Below are 21,525 nucleotides of genomic sequence, written 5' to 3' on the forward strand. Positions count from 1 at the left end.
TCTAGATCAACCACGTCCAAATATGGGGTTTGTGATGTCAGACTAGGATAGATTAGTTAGATATGTCAGATAGGTCCATATATGGAGTAACCTTTGTTTTACATGGACAGTGAAAACTACTTGCTTTTAGGTCAAATTATCAGTATAGGCTGCTAATTAAGTCAATAGTCAATAATGTTATAATAAAAATATCTTTCTATAAATGCACCAAGTCTCTGTACGTACGTACGTCTGTAATTCACGTAACTCGGAAACCGTCCTCCCCACCGACTTCAATTTCTGAAAGGGGCGTAGTTTAGGGGCGGATATTGGGGACATGTCTAGGACCAGAAAATGTGGTGGTGGTGAGGGATAGTCCCCTGCCTTCTCTGGAGATACATAGAGAAACTACACACTGCTAACAGGAGTTGAACAGGACCACACAGAAACAGACCCCAATCCTCCTCCCCTCATTCAAACTAAATCTAACAGCCAGCAGCTCACAGAATCATTAGCAATGTTCAAACTCCGTTTTAAAGCTAGAGTGAAGATAGTAAAGTATGATATTATGATATGAAACTAGGTGACCTAAGAGCAACAATGTCATAACATCAGAAAGGGCCTAAATAACACACAAAAATGTAGGGGGAGGGAAATGAGTAGCTTTGAACTCTCTTCTCTGTGTGCGTGTGCGTGTGTGTGTTTGTTTCAAAGCAGTAAAATGGAAGAAACCCTAGTCCTGTCCTATCATGATGTATAAAGCCCCAAACACAACACGACTTCGGCATATAATTGCCAATGTTTAAAGTTGTAGACCTGAAGATAGGCAGGGACGGATCAATGGCGAACGCACAGGCAAAATGGGCCCCATTTCACACAAACATAAATGGGTTTTACAGAAGACCCATTCTGTGGCAGTTTGCTTGTTTGTTGTCTTGTCAGTTCTCAGTTGTTTTTTCAACAAACTAAAATTTGACAAATTGACAAAAGTTTGTCATTGCAGTAACTACAGTAGATCACTTTACAAATTGTGTTCATTAGCAAGAAGAATAGCTACTTCAATTATTGATATTACACTTGCAGTGCCCCAATTCAATTTCAAAATGATATCTTTTAGTAGGTGAAACTTACAGGTAAAACAAACGTAGAACTCATTTGAAATTAAATTACTAAACAACATTACCATGCTTATCTGGACAAACAGCCTGTATATCCGTTGATGGGTAAGGAAAACCTCTCTTTCAGCTGTGAAAATGGTGGTCCTTTTACCTATCCATGCTATTCCTAAGTGATGTGAGCACTGAGCAACACACACAGCTTGCAAAGAGGCTACACCTTGTTGAATAGATGATGGCCTATCAGTTTGTATTGTTCTAGGCTGGTCTCAGGCAGCAGCAGTAGTGACTGAAGGGGGGAGGGGGGGCTCCAGCATAAAAGTTTTATACTGATAGAGGGGGTAGTCAGGACCGCTGTTCTGTACTATATTGAAGTAATGTTGACACTTTTAAAATGTAAACAAACAACGGACATAGATTAAATGCGATTTTGGCAAACTTCATATTTACGATATGAAAACCACATGATTGTGACCTACACAATCATGTACACACTTTGGAAACTACCTTTTTGTTTACAAACAAATAGTCTGGGTGGATAAGAGAATCTGCTCAGAATTCAATGTTTTGCTCAGGGCCATGATTCGTTCATTACAAATGGTCAGAGTAGCAGTGGTGGAAAGTAACTAAGTACTTTTACTTAAGTACTGTACTTAAGTACAATTTTGAGGTATTTGTACTTTACTTGAGTATTTCCAATTTCCAGTACTTTTACTTCTACTCCACTACATCTCAGAGCCAAAATTTGTACTTTTACTCCACTACAATTATTTGAAAACTTTAGTTACTAGTTACTTTGGAGATTTTCATTTTGATTAGAAAACATACATTAACCACTTCAACCCTATACATTTCGGCCATTTGAAAAGAGCCGATCTACAAGCTCACAATGCGTCGCAACGCAATGCATTGTGAGCTTGTAGATCAGCTCTTTTCAATAGATTTTCTACACATTTTGAACTTGTAAAATGGGACATTCTGCGAGAATGAGTACTTTTACTTTTAGTACTTTAAGTACATTTTGATGCCGATACTTTTGTACTTTTACTCAAGTACATTTTCAATTCCGTACTTTTACTTGTAACGAAGTAGTTCTAAATTGCAGTATTGGTACTTTTACTTAAGTAAAACAATTGAGTACTTTTTCCACCACTGCAGAGTAGATACTCACAAACTAACAGTTACAATTTTCACATTTGAAATACATTCTCAGTGAGTAGTTACAAGCGTTCCATCTGATGTGATCAACACACAGAATTGTACAATTTACCTTGCAGCTGTTTCAATCAGTATTTCGAGGAAGGCGAAGTCCACCACCAGCCCCTGCGTAACTGTACGATGCATGCGTGGTCGAACAGTTTCTTCTAGTACTCAATTGTCAATGCTACCGTCATCTGGCGTCCGGTCCACAGTGGTTTAAACGTAGTTGTGTTGAAGCCAGTACAGTAGCCTACTTAAACACAGGTAGGCCTACGCCCACTAGCATTGATAAGCAGCCAGCCACTAATGCTATCAATGCTAATTTGCTCGGCAACACTTATGATTGGTTGGGTTTCACATTCAAACGACCATCCTAGCAGAGGTGTGATTTAGGGGGTTGGCAACTTGGGGGGCAAATAATCACATGGGTGATGTCAGGGACATGAAAAGGTGGAGGGCCATCAGTTTCTCCTTTTCAGGAGAAACTGAATGTACATGCATACATAAACAGTCCCTCCCCCTCGTCTCTCATTCAAACCGGTTCAAACAGCCAGCCGTCAGCTCACAGACTCGTTAGCAATGCCCAACCTCAGTTTTAAAGCTAGAGTAAAGAATCATAATATGAAACTTACAATATGTCATGGTATATTATTGTGGTTAAATAACAGGACAATCCTATTGCATGATGATGACTAGAGCAGTGGTTCTCAACCTTTTTTCACCAAGTACCACCTCAGAAAATATTTGGCTCGGGTACCACCATTATGACTTAAGTTAACCCATTGATACCTGAGGCTGAATCTGGGAACGCCTTCTAGGGCCTGACCTAAGGTTTCTGAAAACCTTCAAATTTTGATTCATTATTTTTTTAAATAGTTATGTTTTTTCAAAAATAGCAGACCTACAAGTTCATAGCGCGCCACTCGGTGGCGCGCTATGAGCTTGTAGATCTGCTATTTTTCAATAGCTAAATTATAACAATAGCTGATGAGACACAGAGAGAGTGCCGGCATCAAGGGTAGAACAACGTATAGGTTGCACCAGGCATCAATGGGTTAAAATACAGTACACCTAACCTATCCCATCCTATCCACACAGGAGGGACATTTATTCTAATTAATATATAAAAATATATTTTTCCACACAGACAGACAGACACACACGCACATATGTAGTATATGTAGCCCATAGAGAACCGAAGTCTGAAGTCAATATCGGTAGAGGGTGCAAATCCACAGGTTCATGTCCTTTTTATTTGCATTCTAATCCCCATAGAGGGATTTTAGATCGCCTCATATAATAACTGTTTGAAAAATAAACAAATCATCCAGGCCGCTTCACTCATATGGATATGAAGAATCAACTGACTGAGAGAAAACGCTATTGTTACTGCTACTGAATTAGTTACATTTTCGCTAGAAACAGACTGCATCATATATGAGTGACTGACAGTCGCAAACGATACAGAGACACCTCCCTGACAATAACGCAGAGACAGCTTGTTTACTTTTGCTTATATGAAACGATTTTAAGACCCCATGTTATTCTCCATAGAGAAATTACTTCCGTGAACCAGGGGAATCGAGGGAACGAACGAGTGACGTCAGGACTTCGGCGCTCTATAACCTAGGATCAGGGATGATCTCTGTGATGACAATGATGTGCAGCTCCAGTGTTCCAAGCCAACATGCTGGTACAAAATGTCACATGGGGTACGTGACACGACGTGACAATGTGTAAAATAGAACTTTTTAAAACCAACTGTGGTGCTGTTATAGTAAATGCAAAAAAAACCTTCAGGTGGCATGCACTTTGAATACTCCCTGGTGCAAGTGTGTATATTCTTTCTGATCTCTGCTTAATGGGAGTGACATCAGTCTGGTATTCAAGCGCACCTTCAGCTATAGGACCAACGGACAAACCGTTCTTTTTCTTATTCTTAATTATTCCTTTTTTCTTGTTGTTGTATATACTATTTAAGTTTATTATTATTATTACTTCTGCTACAATATCCATATAAAATTAATTTGACTGATTACTGTATGTACCCGTCCTGTACACAAGCTGTAACAGCAGTGGGAACGGAAGGTTCCTGCACTTCCCGGTTGGATGCCAAGCCCCCCTGGGTTAGTGATGGAGTATCCTAACACACGGATGGTGCCTTGCATGGTTTCCCCTGCCGTCTGTGTGTGAATGGATGAATGTAAAAGCACATTGTAAAGAGCTTAAGTTAGGATAAAGGCGCACCATTTACCATTAAAGAAAGCTTGAGTGTGCTTGTTTTTGGTAGAATAGCGTGAATGGGTGTTTTTGATTAACTCAACAGATTACCTCAATAGCCCAATCTTAAAAGAAGAAGCTGTAAGAACCTTCTCTAAAACACCCGGGACACCATTCCACACGTCCAAGACTCTGTTCTCTCTTCTGGCTCCCAAACTGTGGATTAAGAACGTCTGCTAAATAAATGCCTAATGCCGGGGCTCCACTGCAGACATGGGGCGTCTATCAGCGTCGCGTCCACTGCCGACGTTACCCTGCATGTTGCGTTTGGACGGCGTCACCCATTCGCCCCCATTCATTTTTTGACTCTGTCAAACGCAACGCAACACAGCCAGTGGAGCCCCAGCGTTAATTGTAAAAGACTACTAATCTACAAAAGATTGTGTTGGCTGTATTGCATTGGTAAATGGTGCATTTATATAGCGCCTTTATGCAGGGTGCTTTACATAGACTGTGCATTACATTCACACACACGATGGCGGCGGAAACCATGCAAGGCACTAACCTCTAACCTGAAAATCAGGTTCAGAGTCTTGCTCAAGGACACTTCGACACTAACTGAGACGTTTGAGACGAGAGAGGAGGGCCTGGACAAATTAGCATCAATGGCTCTGCTTGCATATCAATGGGGTGTGTACTGTGTACCAGTGTCCTGTGCGCGATGACACTGGTCCGGGCAGCCCCCCCCCCCCGCGCCTCCGCCTCCCAGTTTTTCCTGCCCTTTTTTTCCCCTTTTTACATATGGTTGTCACGTTTTCGTTTTACTTTATACCTGATGTAAAGAAGCCTTAGTGCTTTTCTGGTTTTATCCTCGTAGCAGTTTTTGTATTGACCCATTTACAAATGTCAATCAAGCTTGTTTGTTAAATGTAGGCTATATTAACAACATAAATATGCGGTAATATGCAGGATCGGCGTTTTAGCGATAATTTAAGCATAATAACATCATAATTTGAAAATGTATACCGGTAGATGTCTCTTCAACAAATGGGAGCCAGCGGCAGGCTTTTTCCAATAGAGAGTATGCGCGTGACATCATCATCAAACCCGGAAGTTATGCAGGAACGCCTACTGAGTGGCAAAAACTACTTTCTGGCCTTGATAGCCCATACATCCAAACAGAAAAGTAATATCTGATTGCATTAAACAACGTTAAACAATGTTAAACTCACTTTGCATGTTGCTTTGCCACTCGACGTGCCATTCACTTTAAGCATGCGCATACCCTCTATTGCGGTCCTTTTCATAATTCAGTGTTTTAGGCAAAGCGATGCAGGCCTAATTATTATATTGCATGCGCGCAACTCGCAAGTGTGATTCTGATCTGTCATCTCTGCGTGTGTGCACTATACACACACACAGAAGAACTGGGAGGCAGAGGCATGGGGGGTGCGCACGCAGTGTGTTAACCAGGTCTTCGCGTCCTGTGCTAGGCTACAACTACTTTTGCATATTCATGTTTTACCACCTGAGTGGGCTGAATGATGTGTCGAACGCCACTGCACTGCTCTTCTTCAGACTTGTCTCTACGTTTTACAGTAAGAGACTCTCGCAGACACGGACACGTTTCGGCGTCAAGCCTTCTCGAGTGTGCATGAAAATGTTAAGAGCGACTGTTTTATATGTAATGGGGGACCTGGGCTCATTAAGGCCTCTTCACAAATAATTCCACAATATGCAAGCCCACAAACACTTTGTTTTGGCTATAGGACTCTGGTACATTACAAACATGAATACAAAATACCAGCAGAAAAGTTCAAAACAGTTCATGTAGGTACACTGCCTTGACTTACTGTCATAAGCAGGAATGGCGTAACTAGAAAAATAAAACTTATTTTTAAGTTTTGTACTTTGACTTTCAGCACCAGCCTTTAAATGGAAAATGGATGTGCACCTCTTCTGATCCTCATTCTAGGCTACAAATGCTCTTTTTCCTTTTTCCATTTTCTTGCCCCCCCCCCCCCCACACACACGATTTGCTACACATTCCGATTACATAATCCTGATAACATCTAGTCACTTACTAAGAGTTACTACCCAACATGAAGTTCTATTCATATGATATCATATGCCAAAATGAAGGCTGTAGAGCAGTAACAATCATTTTCTATTTATTGTAACAGTAAGCCTCATTCACCAACCATTGTGCCGTTTTCACAATTCACCCAATGTTTTATTCGCTGCAATTTGTTCTTAGGTAACAGAAACTACACATTCTTCGGTTTTCTTAAATTCTACAGTTGAATAATATAGAATTGAATTGAATAGAATGAAATTACAATAGTGTATGTCATTTATAATATACGTATATATATAATATATATATATAATTGTTATTAATATTTTGTTGTAATTGTCATATTTAGAGCAGTGTTTCTCAAAGTAGGGTCTGGGGACCCCCAGGGGTTCTTGAGGGGGGTTCCCTAGAGTTATTAAAGTTCAAATTCTGAAACACAAATTTCTTCTCACATGGGGGTCCCTGGCCAAAAATATTTTCAGATGGGTCTGCAGCCAAATGCATAATCAATTTGGGGGTCCTTGAAATGAAAATGTCAACCACCGTTAGCGTTTTAGAGTTTTCAATGGACCCGGAAATTACAATCCAACCCCATACCCATGATAAAAACCCCTTCGTCCCCCATGACCCCATTTTCGCATCACCTTCCTAATGTACCTGAAAGTGAAATCCCCCCATACCCCCCCCCCCCACACACATCCCCTTCTCAGGTGATAACTGGTGATACTCAGGTGATACTGGCCTGGAGGTTTAACCTCCAGCAATGTACACAATATACACTCACTCCTTCACGGCATTCTGTGCTAGGGCTATATATATTGTATACTAGAGGAACCCTTGTGTATACAGGTCTGGTTGCCCCAGTAGTGGACTGACTGACAAAATCCCACCAGATAGAAGATGTTTTATATCAAATATCAAGCTTTTGTTATACCAGTCCGCTCCATTTTAATATAATATTTCATATAATAATAATAATAATATTAGCACACATACACAAGACATACAAAAACTGAATAATGAAAGTGAAAACTAAAACGTACAGCCACACATATCTTGCTGATCATACAATAGACACAGCTTAGATTAAAATATTTGATCATGTTTCCCCTCCTGTGATGAGATGGTAACAAGAGACCTATAAGGGAGGCAATGATAAAGATGGATACATTTTCAAAGGACTCCCTCTTGAGTGAAACACATGATTTCACAAAAAGAGATCAAACAGTGCCATGTTTGACCCCGAATGTTTCCACAGCAAAGTTACCTGGGTGTCTCTAAACGTCTAAAGCCAGGTTTATTCTTAGTTGCGTGCCAGTATCGCACACCGAAAATAGCAGATCTACAAGCTTGACAGGATGGGCAACCAAAGTATAACTCATGCTTAAAGGACCACTTCACCACTTTTCAACATCTCTTCATATAATTGGTCCTCACTAATTTTCATGATAAAACACCACCATTTTTTCCTACTCGGTCTGTGTCTCATAGGAGGGCTTTGGGCAGTTCGGACACCCGTCCACCAGTGACATCATCATTAGGCATATTTTTTTTTAAACAAGATTTGTTTTAAAATATATTTAGATTTTTATTATCGTGAGAATGATGGCTTCAACTTTTGCATTGCAACTTTTCAGGAAAAGAAAGCCTGCCGTTTCTATTAGCTTGGATTCACCATCGATGATGTCACTGGTGGACGGCTTTCTGAACTGCCCACAGCCTTCCTATGCGACACAGACTGAGTAGGAAAAAATGGTGACATTTTATCATGAACATTAGTTAGGACCAATTATAGGAAGATAAGTTGAAAAGTGGTGAAGTGGACCTTTAAGGACTATAAATAAAAACAGTTAATTCACAAAAGATCCACCATTAAAGAGCTGCTCTGTGTCAGTGTGAGTTCACACACAAGTGGGTTGGCTCTGGGTTTTGGCTCAGATGGCAGTGTGCTTTACGTGGACATTTGTCTTCCCACTCAGTCTCGGGACCTGGCAGTGTTTTTAGGGGATGTGGGCGGACGGGAATGGGAATGTTTGGCGTCATCTGGCTGTCGAGGAACTTGTTCCACAGCCTATTATTGCCCACCCCCGTCCCTGCTCGTGTGTGTCCTCTCCTCAGGCCAACACGGCAGGGACATTGCGTCTGTGTGAGGAACACGGAGGCCCTGGGGATGTTCTGCAATCCGCACACAGTGAAATTCTCAGTATTAGTTTAGCTCTTGTTTGGTCATTCTTTACATTCTCAGTTAAACGAACACTGAGGACTTTAGCACTGTGTAGCATATGGTTCAGACTTCAGACAAACTGTTTCTGAACACTGGTTTGGAAATATCCTAGCATTTCTCTCCATAATCGGAGTTTGAAAACAATAAGATAAATATGATTGCGCTTAAGGATTTATTTTTACTAGCAAAACTAAACTACTAATACACGTCAATGCCGTCGCACACAGAGAAACACACCCTCGCGGAGGCCCTTAAAAGATAAACACACCACTGCATGAATCTGTGTGACTAATCACATTCTTGGTGAGTCACTGAACCACTTTCTGCGAAGAGGAAAGGCAGTTTGCGCCACACCACATGATTTCTGCGACAGCCTCCCGGAGGCACTCGACTGACGGGCAAACCAACACGTGGAATGACAGCAGTGGAAAATAATTCACTAGTGTTTAATTGTAAACTCAGTCTATCTTCAATAACAATTCACTAGTGAGTCATTGTAAACTCAGTCTATCTTAAATAAGAATTCACTAGTGTATCTCCAATACGCTCAAAATGTAAGAAAAGGGAATGTACAATAAACAGTCATGCACACACAACAGTCCTGTAACACAGGAGTAGCATGGTATGGTGCTAGGGTTAACTTGATTTTCCCATTGATTGCCTTTCCATTTGTAATAGACCTGTTCTACTCGGCTTTAAGATCTTGGAAAAATAAAAACAAAATGCTGCCGGTGCACAAATCAATTTTTAGACCATTCATATTATCACAATAATCATTACATTGTCTAGCTTTACAGGCAGGGCTCACATAATGAATCCATTGATCTAAATAAGTACATGTAGCAAGAAGATACTAATTTAAGTCACAGGCTCATGTTTGCACTGTATACAATCAATGACAGCATAATGTAAACGTCACTGTCGGAGATGGTCAATGAGTTTGGGCTGAGGACCTGAGGCACAAAATGTTGTCGACAGATAGAGCCAATGATACATGTCAGATGTTTACTACTTAATGACATGGTTTAAAACCAAGATGTCAAACCTTTAGGGTGCCAGAGGAAAAAGCATGAGCAGTGGGATAAGATCAATGATATTGTTGCATACTAGCCTAATTATCTGGGAATGTTATGAGCAAAGCGAACTGAAGACGTTTCTTCAGTTTCGGCTGGGTCCAGTTAGACTACAATATAAAGTCAATCAGAGGTTCGGGTGGACGAGATGAGAACCTTTGTTGGTGTTGCAACTACCCAAACTAGTTTGGCAGGGTTACTGTGATTGGTCAGGATGTTGGTCAGGATGTTCTGCATGATTTTCGCACTCATTCAGCCCAGCTTCAAGTTCATTCTGTCACCAGTTAAAACAGCTAAATGTCTGTCTAGTGTCTAGTGACCATTCATAAACACACAACCTTTGCTATCTGTTGCAGTACTGTTGGCTGTAGTGTACGTACACTGCTTCAGTCAGAGCAAACAGTGACATTTGTCTGTCCACCGTTTTATCAGTTCGGGCCGGGGAGCTACGACAAAACTAACTCATGTCTGTTGTTCTGGTCGAGTATGCATCAGGCTTTAATGTAAAATAATCTTATTTCAATATCTTTAATCGTTGAATAATTACTTTATTAGACAGAAATGCAAACAGCACAGGGTACAGAGATACATTTGGGCTAAAAGCATAATACCAAAAAGTCCTGGGGACTTGTTTCCACTGTGGTCCTATGTATTCAATTCATAAACATAGAATGGTGTTATTTTTGTTATTGGTTTATGCTGAGTAATTCTGACTCAGTTCTGAGTCAAAGGCACCTCCTGGAAACAGAGAAAGCCGGTATCGTGCAGATGGTTGAGACCAGACACCAAAACCCTCCACAGGGACTAATCAGAGGCTGTTAGCAACAATATGAGCCTGGCCCACAGCTGTCCTACAGCGATCCATAGAGCACATCTCAACATAGTATGTACAAATACATACAAAGCCACCAGATGGTCCACAACAGCTCATAAAAGGTTTGATGTACTGTACTATCAATGTGCGCTCGCTGTGCCGCACAAAATAACAGATCTACAAGCTCACAGTGCGCTGCCCTGTGACATCATGGCAGACATTGATACTAAAGCAATGGGTCCATGTAAATGAGAGGAGGGTCTATTCAAACATCAGACAATGCCAACCATTCACACCGTCGAACAAAAACAATCACACTCAGGTCTGAGGCTTTGAATGTGAAAACAAACAAATGGAGAGGTGTAGCACAAATTAACATGACTGGCTCTCTACATATCAATGGTTTGTGACTGTGAACATGTCAAGTGCTGTCCTATGCTAGCACGCGAATGGTTTTGGATTTTCTCACCTGATGGAGATTGGAGACTGCATACATTTACAACTAGAAAAAGTGCCCTTCTGGGCACAGGTCTCCACCAGGAGGATAGGACTGTGTGAGATGTTTGGCAAAATGTTTAGTAGTAATATAAACATGTTTGCCTTGTATGGCAATTGGATGATTTGAGGTATTTTGTTCCAATCAACCTGTTTTGCAAAAATCAACCTGTTGGTGGCGCTATAACAGGCCAATGTGAAAAGGGTGGGATATATTCCTCAGCCTAGTAAGAAAATGTGTGAAAGATTTCACGTAAATTGCATGCTGTGTTCATGATTTGAGGCTTTTGTTCAAAACGGGGCAATCTTGCAAACTGTGAAAGGCAATTATAGCCAATTAGGGTGGAATATGAAATATCGGACAGATCCGACTTGAGCACATGACCATAGAGATACTGTGTAACGATTTGTGAGATTTTTGGACAGAATCTGGAGGAGTAATATCCAAAAATGTGTTTTACAAAAGTCGGCCTCCTGGTGGCGCTATAAAAGGCAGATGCGGAAAATGCAGGTCAAAGGTTTGTCCTTGGCCTCTAGGGAGTGTGCATGCAACGTTTCACGCAGATCGGTGCAGTTTTAGGTAACAAATGTGAAAAGCTGCCTCATGGTGGCGCTATAACAGGCCGTTCTGGAAAATGCGGGGCAGAGGTTCATCGTTGGCATCTAGGGAGTGTGTGTGCAAAGTTTGGCATCGACCGGGTTAACGGTGCCGGAGATTAGCTGGTAACGGACGGACGGAAGGACACACGGACACACACACGGACGGACACACACACACACACACAGACGGAGTGCAAAACATACTCTCTCACCATGCCTTCGGCCTGGTGGAGACAACAATCATTTAAATTACAACCACAGTAATGTAAATGAGCCACCTATAGCTGTCTTTCTTCAAAATGTGCTGTATAGTACAGTTCCATCTCAGCGTTGCACCACTTTCACTGATACCGGAGTAGGCTATTATTTTCTTTGAACACAGACGCAACCCATCAAGGCTGGAATGATTAGTTCACTTGGCCAAGAATCTGACCTCATGATGAATCACTTCACCAAGTTTATGATAATGATGATCATCTAACAGACTTAACACTAAACAGACTGTATTTAACTTGACCAGGGTCGGCTCTGTACTTGGTCAGCTCTATTTTACCCTGTACAGAAAATATATTTGCCAGAAATAGCCGATCTACAGGTAGATCCGCTCCAGAATATGCAATTCATCACTTCTGGTCTGTTCTGTCTTGACAAATGCCAATTTGTACTGATAGTCTGGAGAACAGTGGAGATGACAAAAAGCCATGGCAGTTTTTAATCTGGCTTGGAATAGAATGCTCTGTACTATCCAGAGTCTTTGTTTTAACTTAGGCTGACTCTTGATGACATCATATTCAGTGATGATAAATGCAATCAAATGCCAGTCACAGTCACAAACGACAAATCAAACCATATAACAGCCTAAGACTATTACCAGTAAGACGCCTGAGGGCAAGGTTGCGTGCACGCATCTGCCTCGTTGACGGCAGACTGCTGGCTGGCATGCCACTTTGGTATTGGGGGTCAGATCAACATGTATTATGTACTGGCCATATAAGGAGCATGTCTTGAGTGTACAGGGTTTGATGAGGTCAGATCAACTAACATATGGAATGTCAGAACAGGTCAGCTCCATACAGTATATGGAGATCTAAGGTTGATAGCGGGGACATTCTCTTGAGTGTACAGGGTTTGATGAGGGCCCAGGTAGGGTCGGGCCTGTTGAGAACTCTAGTTTTCGCCGGCTGCCGGGCGCGGCTGCACTAATAACTTTGGGGCAGGCCCGTCTAGTTTGAAATTTGAATGGACAGGTATAAGTTAAAAGGGAGACATCAAAGAGAAAGGATGGATGGGGAAGGATCAACATGTGGAATGTCAGAACAGGTTCTGACATATATCCAAATATGGAGATCTTAAGCCCTAAGGGTCAAGACAGTTTTAGCGTTGTCCCTGCGGTGTGATATTGTGATATTGTTGTTGCACGTTGACCCTAGTGATTCAACGCATGGAATTCAATGGCTCAAACCACACCAAAGGGTCAAGACGGTTTTAGCGTTAACTCTGTGCAACCGTTTAGACCCAAGGAGTTGCATGGTGATCCTTTGGTGTGGTTAGGGCTTAAGGGTTTGAGGTCAGATGTAGAGTTGCTGGCCAATATTGTTGACATCAGGGATCTCCATATATGGGCTTACCTGCGACAGCAGGTCGCATTTACTATGACATCAGGGTCTCCACATCTCCATCCAGGATGATGTCACATGATGTCACGAGACCTGGCGACACACTGCTGGGAAATGCACGATTCCATAGTTAACTGCAACCTTCGTTCGCAATGAACTGCTGTGACCATGTCCGAGCAAGGTCAATACATGCCTAGACAGCATCAGCTCCGAACAGCGGTAAATCAAAAGGCCACACAGTAAAAAGTATTAATTGTCCATTTGTAAACTCTGAAGGTCCTGACACACTGAAACCATCAGATGCTTGCATCATCAAATGCACCCATTGTTTGCAACGGCTGCTGTAGCCACACTGGACCGTAGGCGTCAAAATCGTGTCTTTCAAAGCATGGTTCTATTTTGGTTATGTTTTGGACATGCATCACAGACCACCAAAACGTAATGTGTACATTGCATCAAGGAAAGCATTGACGAGTATCTCAACTATGAAAAGTTTGACTGCTGCAAATTCTCCTGAGAAACACAAGTCAGTTTTTAATTAAATAGACGAAGATCTGCAAAGATCCCGATCCTCCGTGTAAAACTACAGTAGTCCCGCCCTCTTAGCGCACATTTAGCTGATGATGGCAGTGCTTTGAACTGAAAATATGAATGAGGAGAAACATTGTACAAAAGTAGCATACTCTTTACTCTATACTCTCAATGTTAAAGTGCAAGCAGAAGGAGAGAGAAAAACTGAATGGGACGATGGAGAGATAGAACAGTCCCAGTGTGCTTGCATGTGTGTTCATTTTCTCTTGTCATTTGGGTTGGTGGCGCAGTTCAAATTATGAATTGCGTTGCAGTAGAATTTCACGAGACAATTTGATGCTTCAAATTCTGAACAAGTATGGTCGGTAACCAGGGTTGGGAAGGTTACTTTTAAAAAGTAATCCCCTACAGTTACAAGTTACTTGCTATAAATTGTAGTCAGTAACGTAATCCGAGTACCACAATTTAAAAAGTAACGGGTTACTTTCAGTTACTTTTGGATTACTTTTAAGCAAACCTCTATTTAATTACATAAAACAAGTTTTACCATTGATAACCAGAGCAGAATGTTTAGCCTATATAAAATTAAGAAAAAACTACAGAAATATTGTTAAATCAGTGGTTCTCAACCTTTTTACAAGTACCACCTCAGAAAATATTTGGCTCTCAAGTACCACCATTATGATTCATGTTAAAATGTACTCCTATTCGGCTAGGCACAGGTTTGCACAAAAGGCAAATTAATTCCTAATCATTATAATAATAATTCCTAATCATTATAATACATATACAAATATAAATAATATATGTATACAGCCAAATTAAGGCATGCTGTACAAATTGGTAGGCCTATTGAGGAAAAATGGTTCTCCCATGACAGAGTGCAGACACAGACAGAGAGACAGGCAGGCAAGCAAGCAGGCAGATATGACGCGCGCCGCACACACACACACACACACACACACACACACACACACACACACACACACACACACACACACACACACACACACACACACACACACACACACACACACACACACACACACACACACACACACACACACACACACACACACACACACACACACACACACACACACAAATAAGCTTGCTAGCGCAATTGTTGCGCGATTGAGTGAACCAGTTTGACTTCGCCATGCGCGATGCGATCCACAGCTGTAATTAATCGCGGACTGATTCAGTTTGCATCTAGAAATCTACGCTAAGCCATGGAGCCATCCATGGAGTTATGGTTATGTCCGCATCATATAGTGAGCAATGCATCGCCTGGTGTGCCATTGGAACAGTATATATCGTATCATTCCACTCCCCGTCGGAATCTCACTACCCACGGCCACCCGTGTCCCCGCGTCCAGAGGCTCCACACCCCGCCTCCTCTTGTCCCCGCGGTTACAGAGCTGTCAGTGTCCGCTGGCTACAGATCACGCTATAAAATATAATATAATATAAATATGGTATATGGGGACTGGAGACAGTGGAGAGTTAGATTCTGACGGCGGGGAAAACCATTGGTGCTGCTGGGGGACCGACGCGAGCGCGCTGCTCGTGTGCCCACAGTGCATGCTGCATGGGCAGCAGCAGCGACACAGCGCACTGGTGATCATTTATCATGCGTAATCGACTGATTATTTTATTGTTTGGTGTTTTAACTTATTTGAAGCCCTAAGATTGATGAGGGGAAGGGGAGAATGTAACCAAGCCTGTAACCCCCGTTACTATACCTCCGTTACTGTAATCCAGATTACACATTTTAAAATGTACTCTAAGACGTTACAGTTACCGGTTTTTTGTACTCTGATTACGTAACGGCGTTACATGTAATCCGTTACTTCCCAACCCTGTCGGTAACCCAACTTCACTCGTGTCAGTGTCAGGCTTTCCATGTGTGATAGCCTTGAGAGTGTCTCAGAGTTAACAGTTTGGCTTCAGCCCGTCTACATGGCGTATATTCTTTCTACGTCCGAGCATAGACATGGTAACGCCCCGCCTGCCTCTGATTGGCGTTACCATGTCTATGCTCGGACGTAGAAGGAATATACGCGTCTACATGTACTCTATCCTTCTCTGGAATAACAGTTGTCCTCTGACCTGGACATAGATCACCCCAGACTGCTGTGGAATGTTTGGAGAAGAGGAAGTAGCTCTGGTTACTGGGAGGGGGTGGACAGCTCACACCAGGAAATGTGTTTCTATGTTAAAGCCACTCAATAACTGGCCTACATTAAAAGATGGGAGGGGGGTGAAGGCAAAACATCTGTATCCCGCGTGAAAGTAAACTATAAATCATTCATCTCCAAAGAGGGCGAAGATGGTCGCAGGCCCATAGATTACACTTGAAGCTCAGAGAGTCAGAGTGAGGGTGTGGGTAAAAAGCAGCCCATAGATTACACTTGAAGCTCAGAGAGTCAGAGTGATGGTAAAAAGCAGCCCATAGATTACACTTGAAGCTCAGAGAGTCAGAGTGAGGGTTTGGGTAAAAAGCAGGCCCATAGATTACACTTGAAGCTCAGAGAGTCAGAGTGAGGGTGTGGGTAAAAAGCAGGCCCATAGATTACACTTGAAGCTCAGAGAGTCAGAGTGAGGGTGTGGGTAAAAAGCAGCCCATATATTACACTTGAAGCTCAGAGAGTCAGAGTGAGGGTTTGGGTAAAAAGCAGCCCATAGATTACACTTGAAGCTCAGAGAGTCCGAGTGAGGGTTTGGGTAAAAAGCAGGCCCATAGATTACACTTGAAGCTCAGAGAGTCAGAGTGAGGGTTTGGGTAAAAAGCAGGCCCATAGATTACACTTGAAGCTCAGAGAGTCAGAGTGATGGTAAAAAGCAGCCCATAGATTACACTTGAAGCTCAGAGAGTCAGAGTGAGGGTTTGGGTAAAAAGCAGGCCCATAGATTACACTTGAAGCTCAGAGAGTCAGAGTGAGGGTGTGGGTAAAAGGCAGGCCCATAGATTACACTTGAAGCTCAGAGAGTCAGAGTGAGGGTTTGGGTAAAAAGCAGGCCCATAGATTACACTTGAAGCTCAGAGAGTCAGAGTGAGGGTTTGGGTAAAAAGCAGGCCCATAGATTACACTTGAAGCTCAGAGAGTCAGAGTGAGGGTTTGGGTAAAAAGCAGGCCCATAGATTACACTTGAAGCTCAGAGAGTCAGAGTGAGGGTGTGGGTAAAAAGCAGGCCCATAGATTACACTTGAAGCTCAGAGAGTCAGAGTGAGGGTTTGGGTAAAAAGCAGGCCCATAGATTACACTTGAAGCTCAGAGAGTCAGAGTGAGGGTTTGGGTAAAAAGCAGGCCCATAGATTACACTTGAAGCTCAGAGAGTCAGAGTGAGGGTGTGGGTAAAAAGCAGGCCCATAGATTACACTTGAAGCTCAGAGAGTCAGAGTGAGGGTGTGGGTAAAAAGCAGGCCCATAGATTACACTTGAAGCTCAGAGAGTCAGAGTGAGGGTTTGCCTGAAAGCAAATAAATAAATAATTAATGCCACTACAGCAACATGGCAAAGAACAACAATCCTCTCCCCTTTCATGCTATCCCCTTCAGCACCACCTCCAGGGAGCAGCATCTCCAAAAAATGCTGCATTGCCTGCAAATATAATGTACAACAGTGACATATTGATTTGCTCCGACCTATAATTTTGTTCATCCGGCTGTGTTGAGTGCGTACGCACATACCTTCAAACAAGGGGGCTATTTAGCCAATCAATTTCATCCATTAGCCTAGGATGCATGATGACATCTTACGGAAGCACCGGTATACTATACATGTCAGTAGGGGATAACATTCCCATTAAACTGACAGATTATATGGCTCACTCATGAACACATGTACTAGATAGGAAGGATGATTATATGGCTCACTCATGAACACATGTACGAGATAGGAAGGATATTACCATGTTCTGATACTGATAGTTATGTTCCACAATGCAAAATATGAAATTTAAATGTAATTGACCTGACATGTCTCTTCTACTTCTTGACCTCTCTACTGACGACTACTTGACAGGCTGACAGAAGTTTTAACAGTGTGAACAATGCTGTTTTTTATTGCATAAGAAAACCAATGACAACCGGATGTACACATGACCATGATAATCAATCATTGCCTAAACATGTATTGGTGTTCTTTGGGATTTAATGCCGATATTGTAGGCAAATAACCCAACCTTGAACTGCTTGCATGCACAATTTGACTCTTCCATACCATACAGGCTCCTCCAAACTAAGACATCAGAGCCAAAAATACAGTGCAGACTGCAGAGATGGTAGCCACAGTTTCTATGACAACGCGTATATCTTTTCTACGTCCGAGCATAGACATGGTAACGCCCCACCTGCCTCTGATTGGCCTACCGAGACTGCCGGCCTTACCAGAGTTTCCTCCGAGGTGGAAGATACATGCTGGATATACAATATTAGCATGCTGGATAGTCTGCCGCAGGTTACTCCGTGGTGGGAAATAAATAAATAATACGTACGATATAATACAAGAGAATGACAGCTTGGCACACACGACAGTAACTTTTATTTTTGTAGAAGAGGCAAACTAATATTGTTTATGCCATTGGCCTGTTTATTTGTATACATGTGTAAACTTGAAACATTATTGTACTGTAAAAAGGTCTTATCTTTTTTTAGTATAATAGTATTAGTTTACTATAATTAGTTAATACACGATAATCAACACTAACACTTTAATTTAGAACACAGCTAAATCAAATCATAGTACATACGTGTTCAATCAAAGCAAACGGCACAAACAATATTAGTTTGCCTCTTCTACAAAAATTAAAGTTACAAGTTACTGTAGCGTGTTGCCATTCTCTTGTACTTGTATTATTTCCCACCACAGAGTACCCTTGCATCTCGGAGGACAGGCATAACGGGCAGTGTCGGTAGGCCAATCAGAGGCAGGCGGGGCGTTACCATGGCTATGCTCAGACGTAGAATAGATATACGTTATGACAACACCCCCCCCGCACAACTTCCTGGTAGTACACTGTATTTAACTGTGTTAATGGTCTTCATGCCTGGCATCAGCATTAACATCCATGAGCTGAACTTGTATGACATGACGAATGGCAAAGATCCACAAAGCTGTGTGACCTGGACCAAGAAATGAAGCTCAGCTGTTTCCTAGGCTTTAATAATTACACACATCTGATTATTTTGAATCATAAATTCTATAACTGCTGGAGTTACTGGACGTGTATGTGTGTGTGTGTGTGTGTGTGTATGTGTGTGTGCGCGTGTGTGTGGTTTGTTGGGAGAGTGAAATGGAAGATGATTTTGGTTATGCCAAAATCAACTGTGAGTCAGAGGATGACAACATGCCCTGACACAGAGACTAAGCATGACTCAGTCACATTGTAACAGGAAACTAAAGCTAAAGCTAACCCTCTTTTTCACATTTTCTTTCCAGCTTCTTAGTAAGCAAGCCAAGCCCTGCCAGGAATCAGGAGATGTTTAAAAACCTAGAGGCTACTGCCACAATACATCTCTCATACACAGTACACACAACCCCCTTCTTCCTCTTCGAACCCCCCTTCCCACACACCCTCCTCTCTCACCGGGAGGTTGCTTTTCGTAGCTTCTGGTAGTACCCTGACTAGTAACAATGCAGTCCTAACACTGAACACTTGATTCCAAGTAAAAACATTATTCTGCTGGAGTATTTAAAACTAACAGTGTTGATCCCAAGAACGACTTAAGTCGGTTTTGAATTTAGCCTTCATCCTAGCATTCACCATATGCCTCAGTGAATTATGTTTACACTGTCAATGTTCTCAGGCAGCCTCAATATATCTCAGCTGTGAGGACATTCTACCCAAACAAAAACAAGAATTACCTTTTCACAGAGACGGAATGTGCAATTTTTTCCAGAAGCGCATCCAGTTTCTGAAAATCCAGCAAATCACTTGACTTGGCGGGCATCTTGTAATCCATTTATGAACTTCACTGAACAGAAACAAAAACTAAAAAGGATCAAATGAATAAAAGAAGTTTGTTATTCCTTTTATCTTGCTACTCCCATGACTGAGGACTCCAGTGTGAAAATCCAGCAGGACGGGTTTTGTAATCCTTAGCCCAGTTTGAACCTAGAAGGTGGTTGTTACAAGACAAGGAAGGCCCCAGAAAGGAGCCTGGGAACAGAGTGGATCCAGGCGGAACGAGGGGAGGCTGTGGAGGCCGGTAGCCGGCAGGCTGTTAGCTGTGTGCACCGCTCTCCTCTCTACGCCCTCCCCCTCTCGGCACAGTCGGCAGTACAACAGCCCAGTTGCCACAGGCTCTTCGCTCCATTGTGTGTCTGTCTCCTCTCCGGGCCTCCCCCACTCAAACGGACACCAGCTCCATAGGAGAGAGGGGGGGGGGGGGGGGATAGGGCAGGGGGGCTCCGGTGAGATCCAGGTGGATCACTTTCTTTCTCCAGTTCTCTCTGTCTCTCTCTCTCCTGAGCTCGGACAGAGAGAGCAGCATGCAGTTGCTCAACAGTAAAAATGGCTCTGCTGCTTCCTTATTCACCCGCACCAGAGCCTCAGCCCACACTCACACACCCCTCCCTCTTGCTCTGTTACACCCTCTCTCTCTCTCTCTCTCTCTCTCTCTCTCTCATCTTTCCCATCAATAGCCTGGAGGTCCCTTGTGCACACTCCCTCTCTACCCCCCTAATCTTACACCTTTGGCACCCCTACCCCCTCTTCCCTCTATTTCACCCTGCCCCACCCTGCCCCATCCTGCCCCAAAAACCAAGTGTTCCCTTATCTGCACTACTCTTCACTCCCACATTACATGTTGTTGCTGGACACCAAATACCCAATACGACACTATGAAACAGGCTCAATTGCAGGACAGATGACAGCCAAGGTTTCGGGTCAAAGGGTATGTTTATAACCATGGGACCATTATACACCGCTTGCCATGCCTTTGGTGAAATATATTAATAGATAGCCACAAGGAAAACAACATAAAATAGATAAAAGGCAGATACCCAATCTGCTGTGACAAATTGACAATGGCTGATTGGCTCTCTTAACGTTTGTGGGAATGACTGATTTATCCCGTGTGCATCGATTTGATAAATCAATGGGCAACAAGATGTGTAGTCACACCTAGCTCCAAGTCTAATTAGTATTAATTAGGTCAGGTATGAGTGGTAAGCACTCATACCTGACCTAATTAATACTAATCTACTAAAACCATCCCACAGTAAAAAAAAAAATCGATCAAAAACACTTGATCCGCGGTACAAAAACAGTACTTGACCATGTCATTGCTCACATCTTTACTTACTTACTTACTCATTACATCAATTAGCATGCATATCAGCACATAAACCTGAAACACTGGTCATGTAAAGTCTCAGAAAGAAAGTCCCATCTCTGAAGTGAGAATAGAGAGCAGGACATTGTGAATGTTGACAGCAGGGACAAGAATGCAGACATAAAGGGGACAAGAGTGGTAAGTGAGAAATGAGAGAAAAAGAGTGTGAAAAAGGACCGGGAGACCACCCATTGTGCCTATGTCAGGCACAGTAGCCGGCAATAAACATGATGGTACTG

The 21,525-nt window shown here is 42.5% G+C and overlaps 1 protein-coding gene across 6 annotated transcripts in view; it reads right to left on the reverse strand.

Moving 5' to 3' along the window:
- brd4 (bromodomain containing 4) overlaps nucleotides 1–21,525 on the reverse strand; it is a 43,090-nt gene that overhangs the window by 11,688 nt on the left and 9,877 nt on the right. For 2 of the 6 annotated variants that reach the window (XM_079521691.1, XM_079521690.1), the window contains exon 1: nucleotides 2,365–2,690. The exons of 1 other annotated variant lie outside the window; for it this stretch is intronic. In XM_079521691.1, the coding sequence (XP_079377817.1) occupies nucleotides 2,365–2,438 (74 nt within the window). In that variant the 5' untranslated portion in view covers nucleotides 2,439–2,690. Of the gene's footprint in view, nucleotides 1–2,364; nucleotides 2,691–21,525 lie in introns of those variants that run through there. 3 more of the 6 variants (XM_079521692.1, XM_079521693.1, XM_079521694.1) reach the window with 3 other exon arrangements.

This window comes from Electrona antarctica, assembly GCF_951216825.1.
Source record: "Electrona antarctica genome assembly, chromosome: 14".
In the NCBI taxonomy this organism is placed as follows: Eukaryota; Metazoa; Chordata; class Actinopteri; order Myctophiformes; family Myctophidae; genus Electrona; species Electrona antarctica.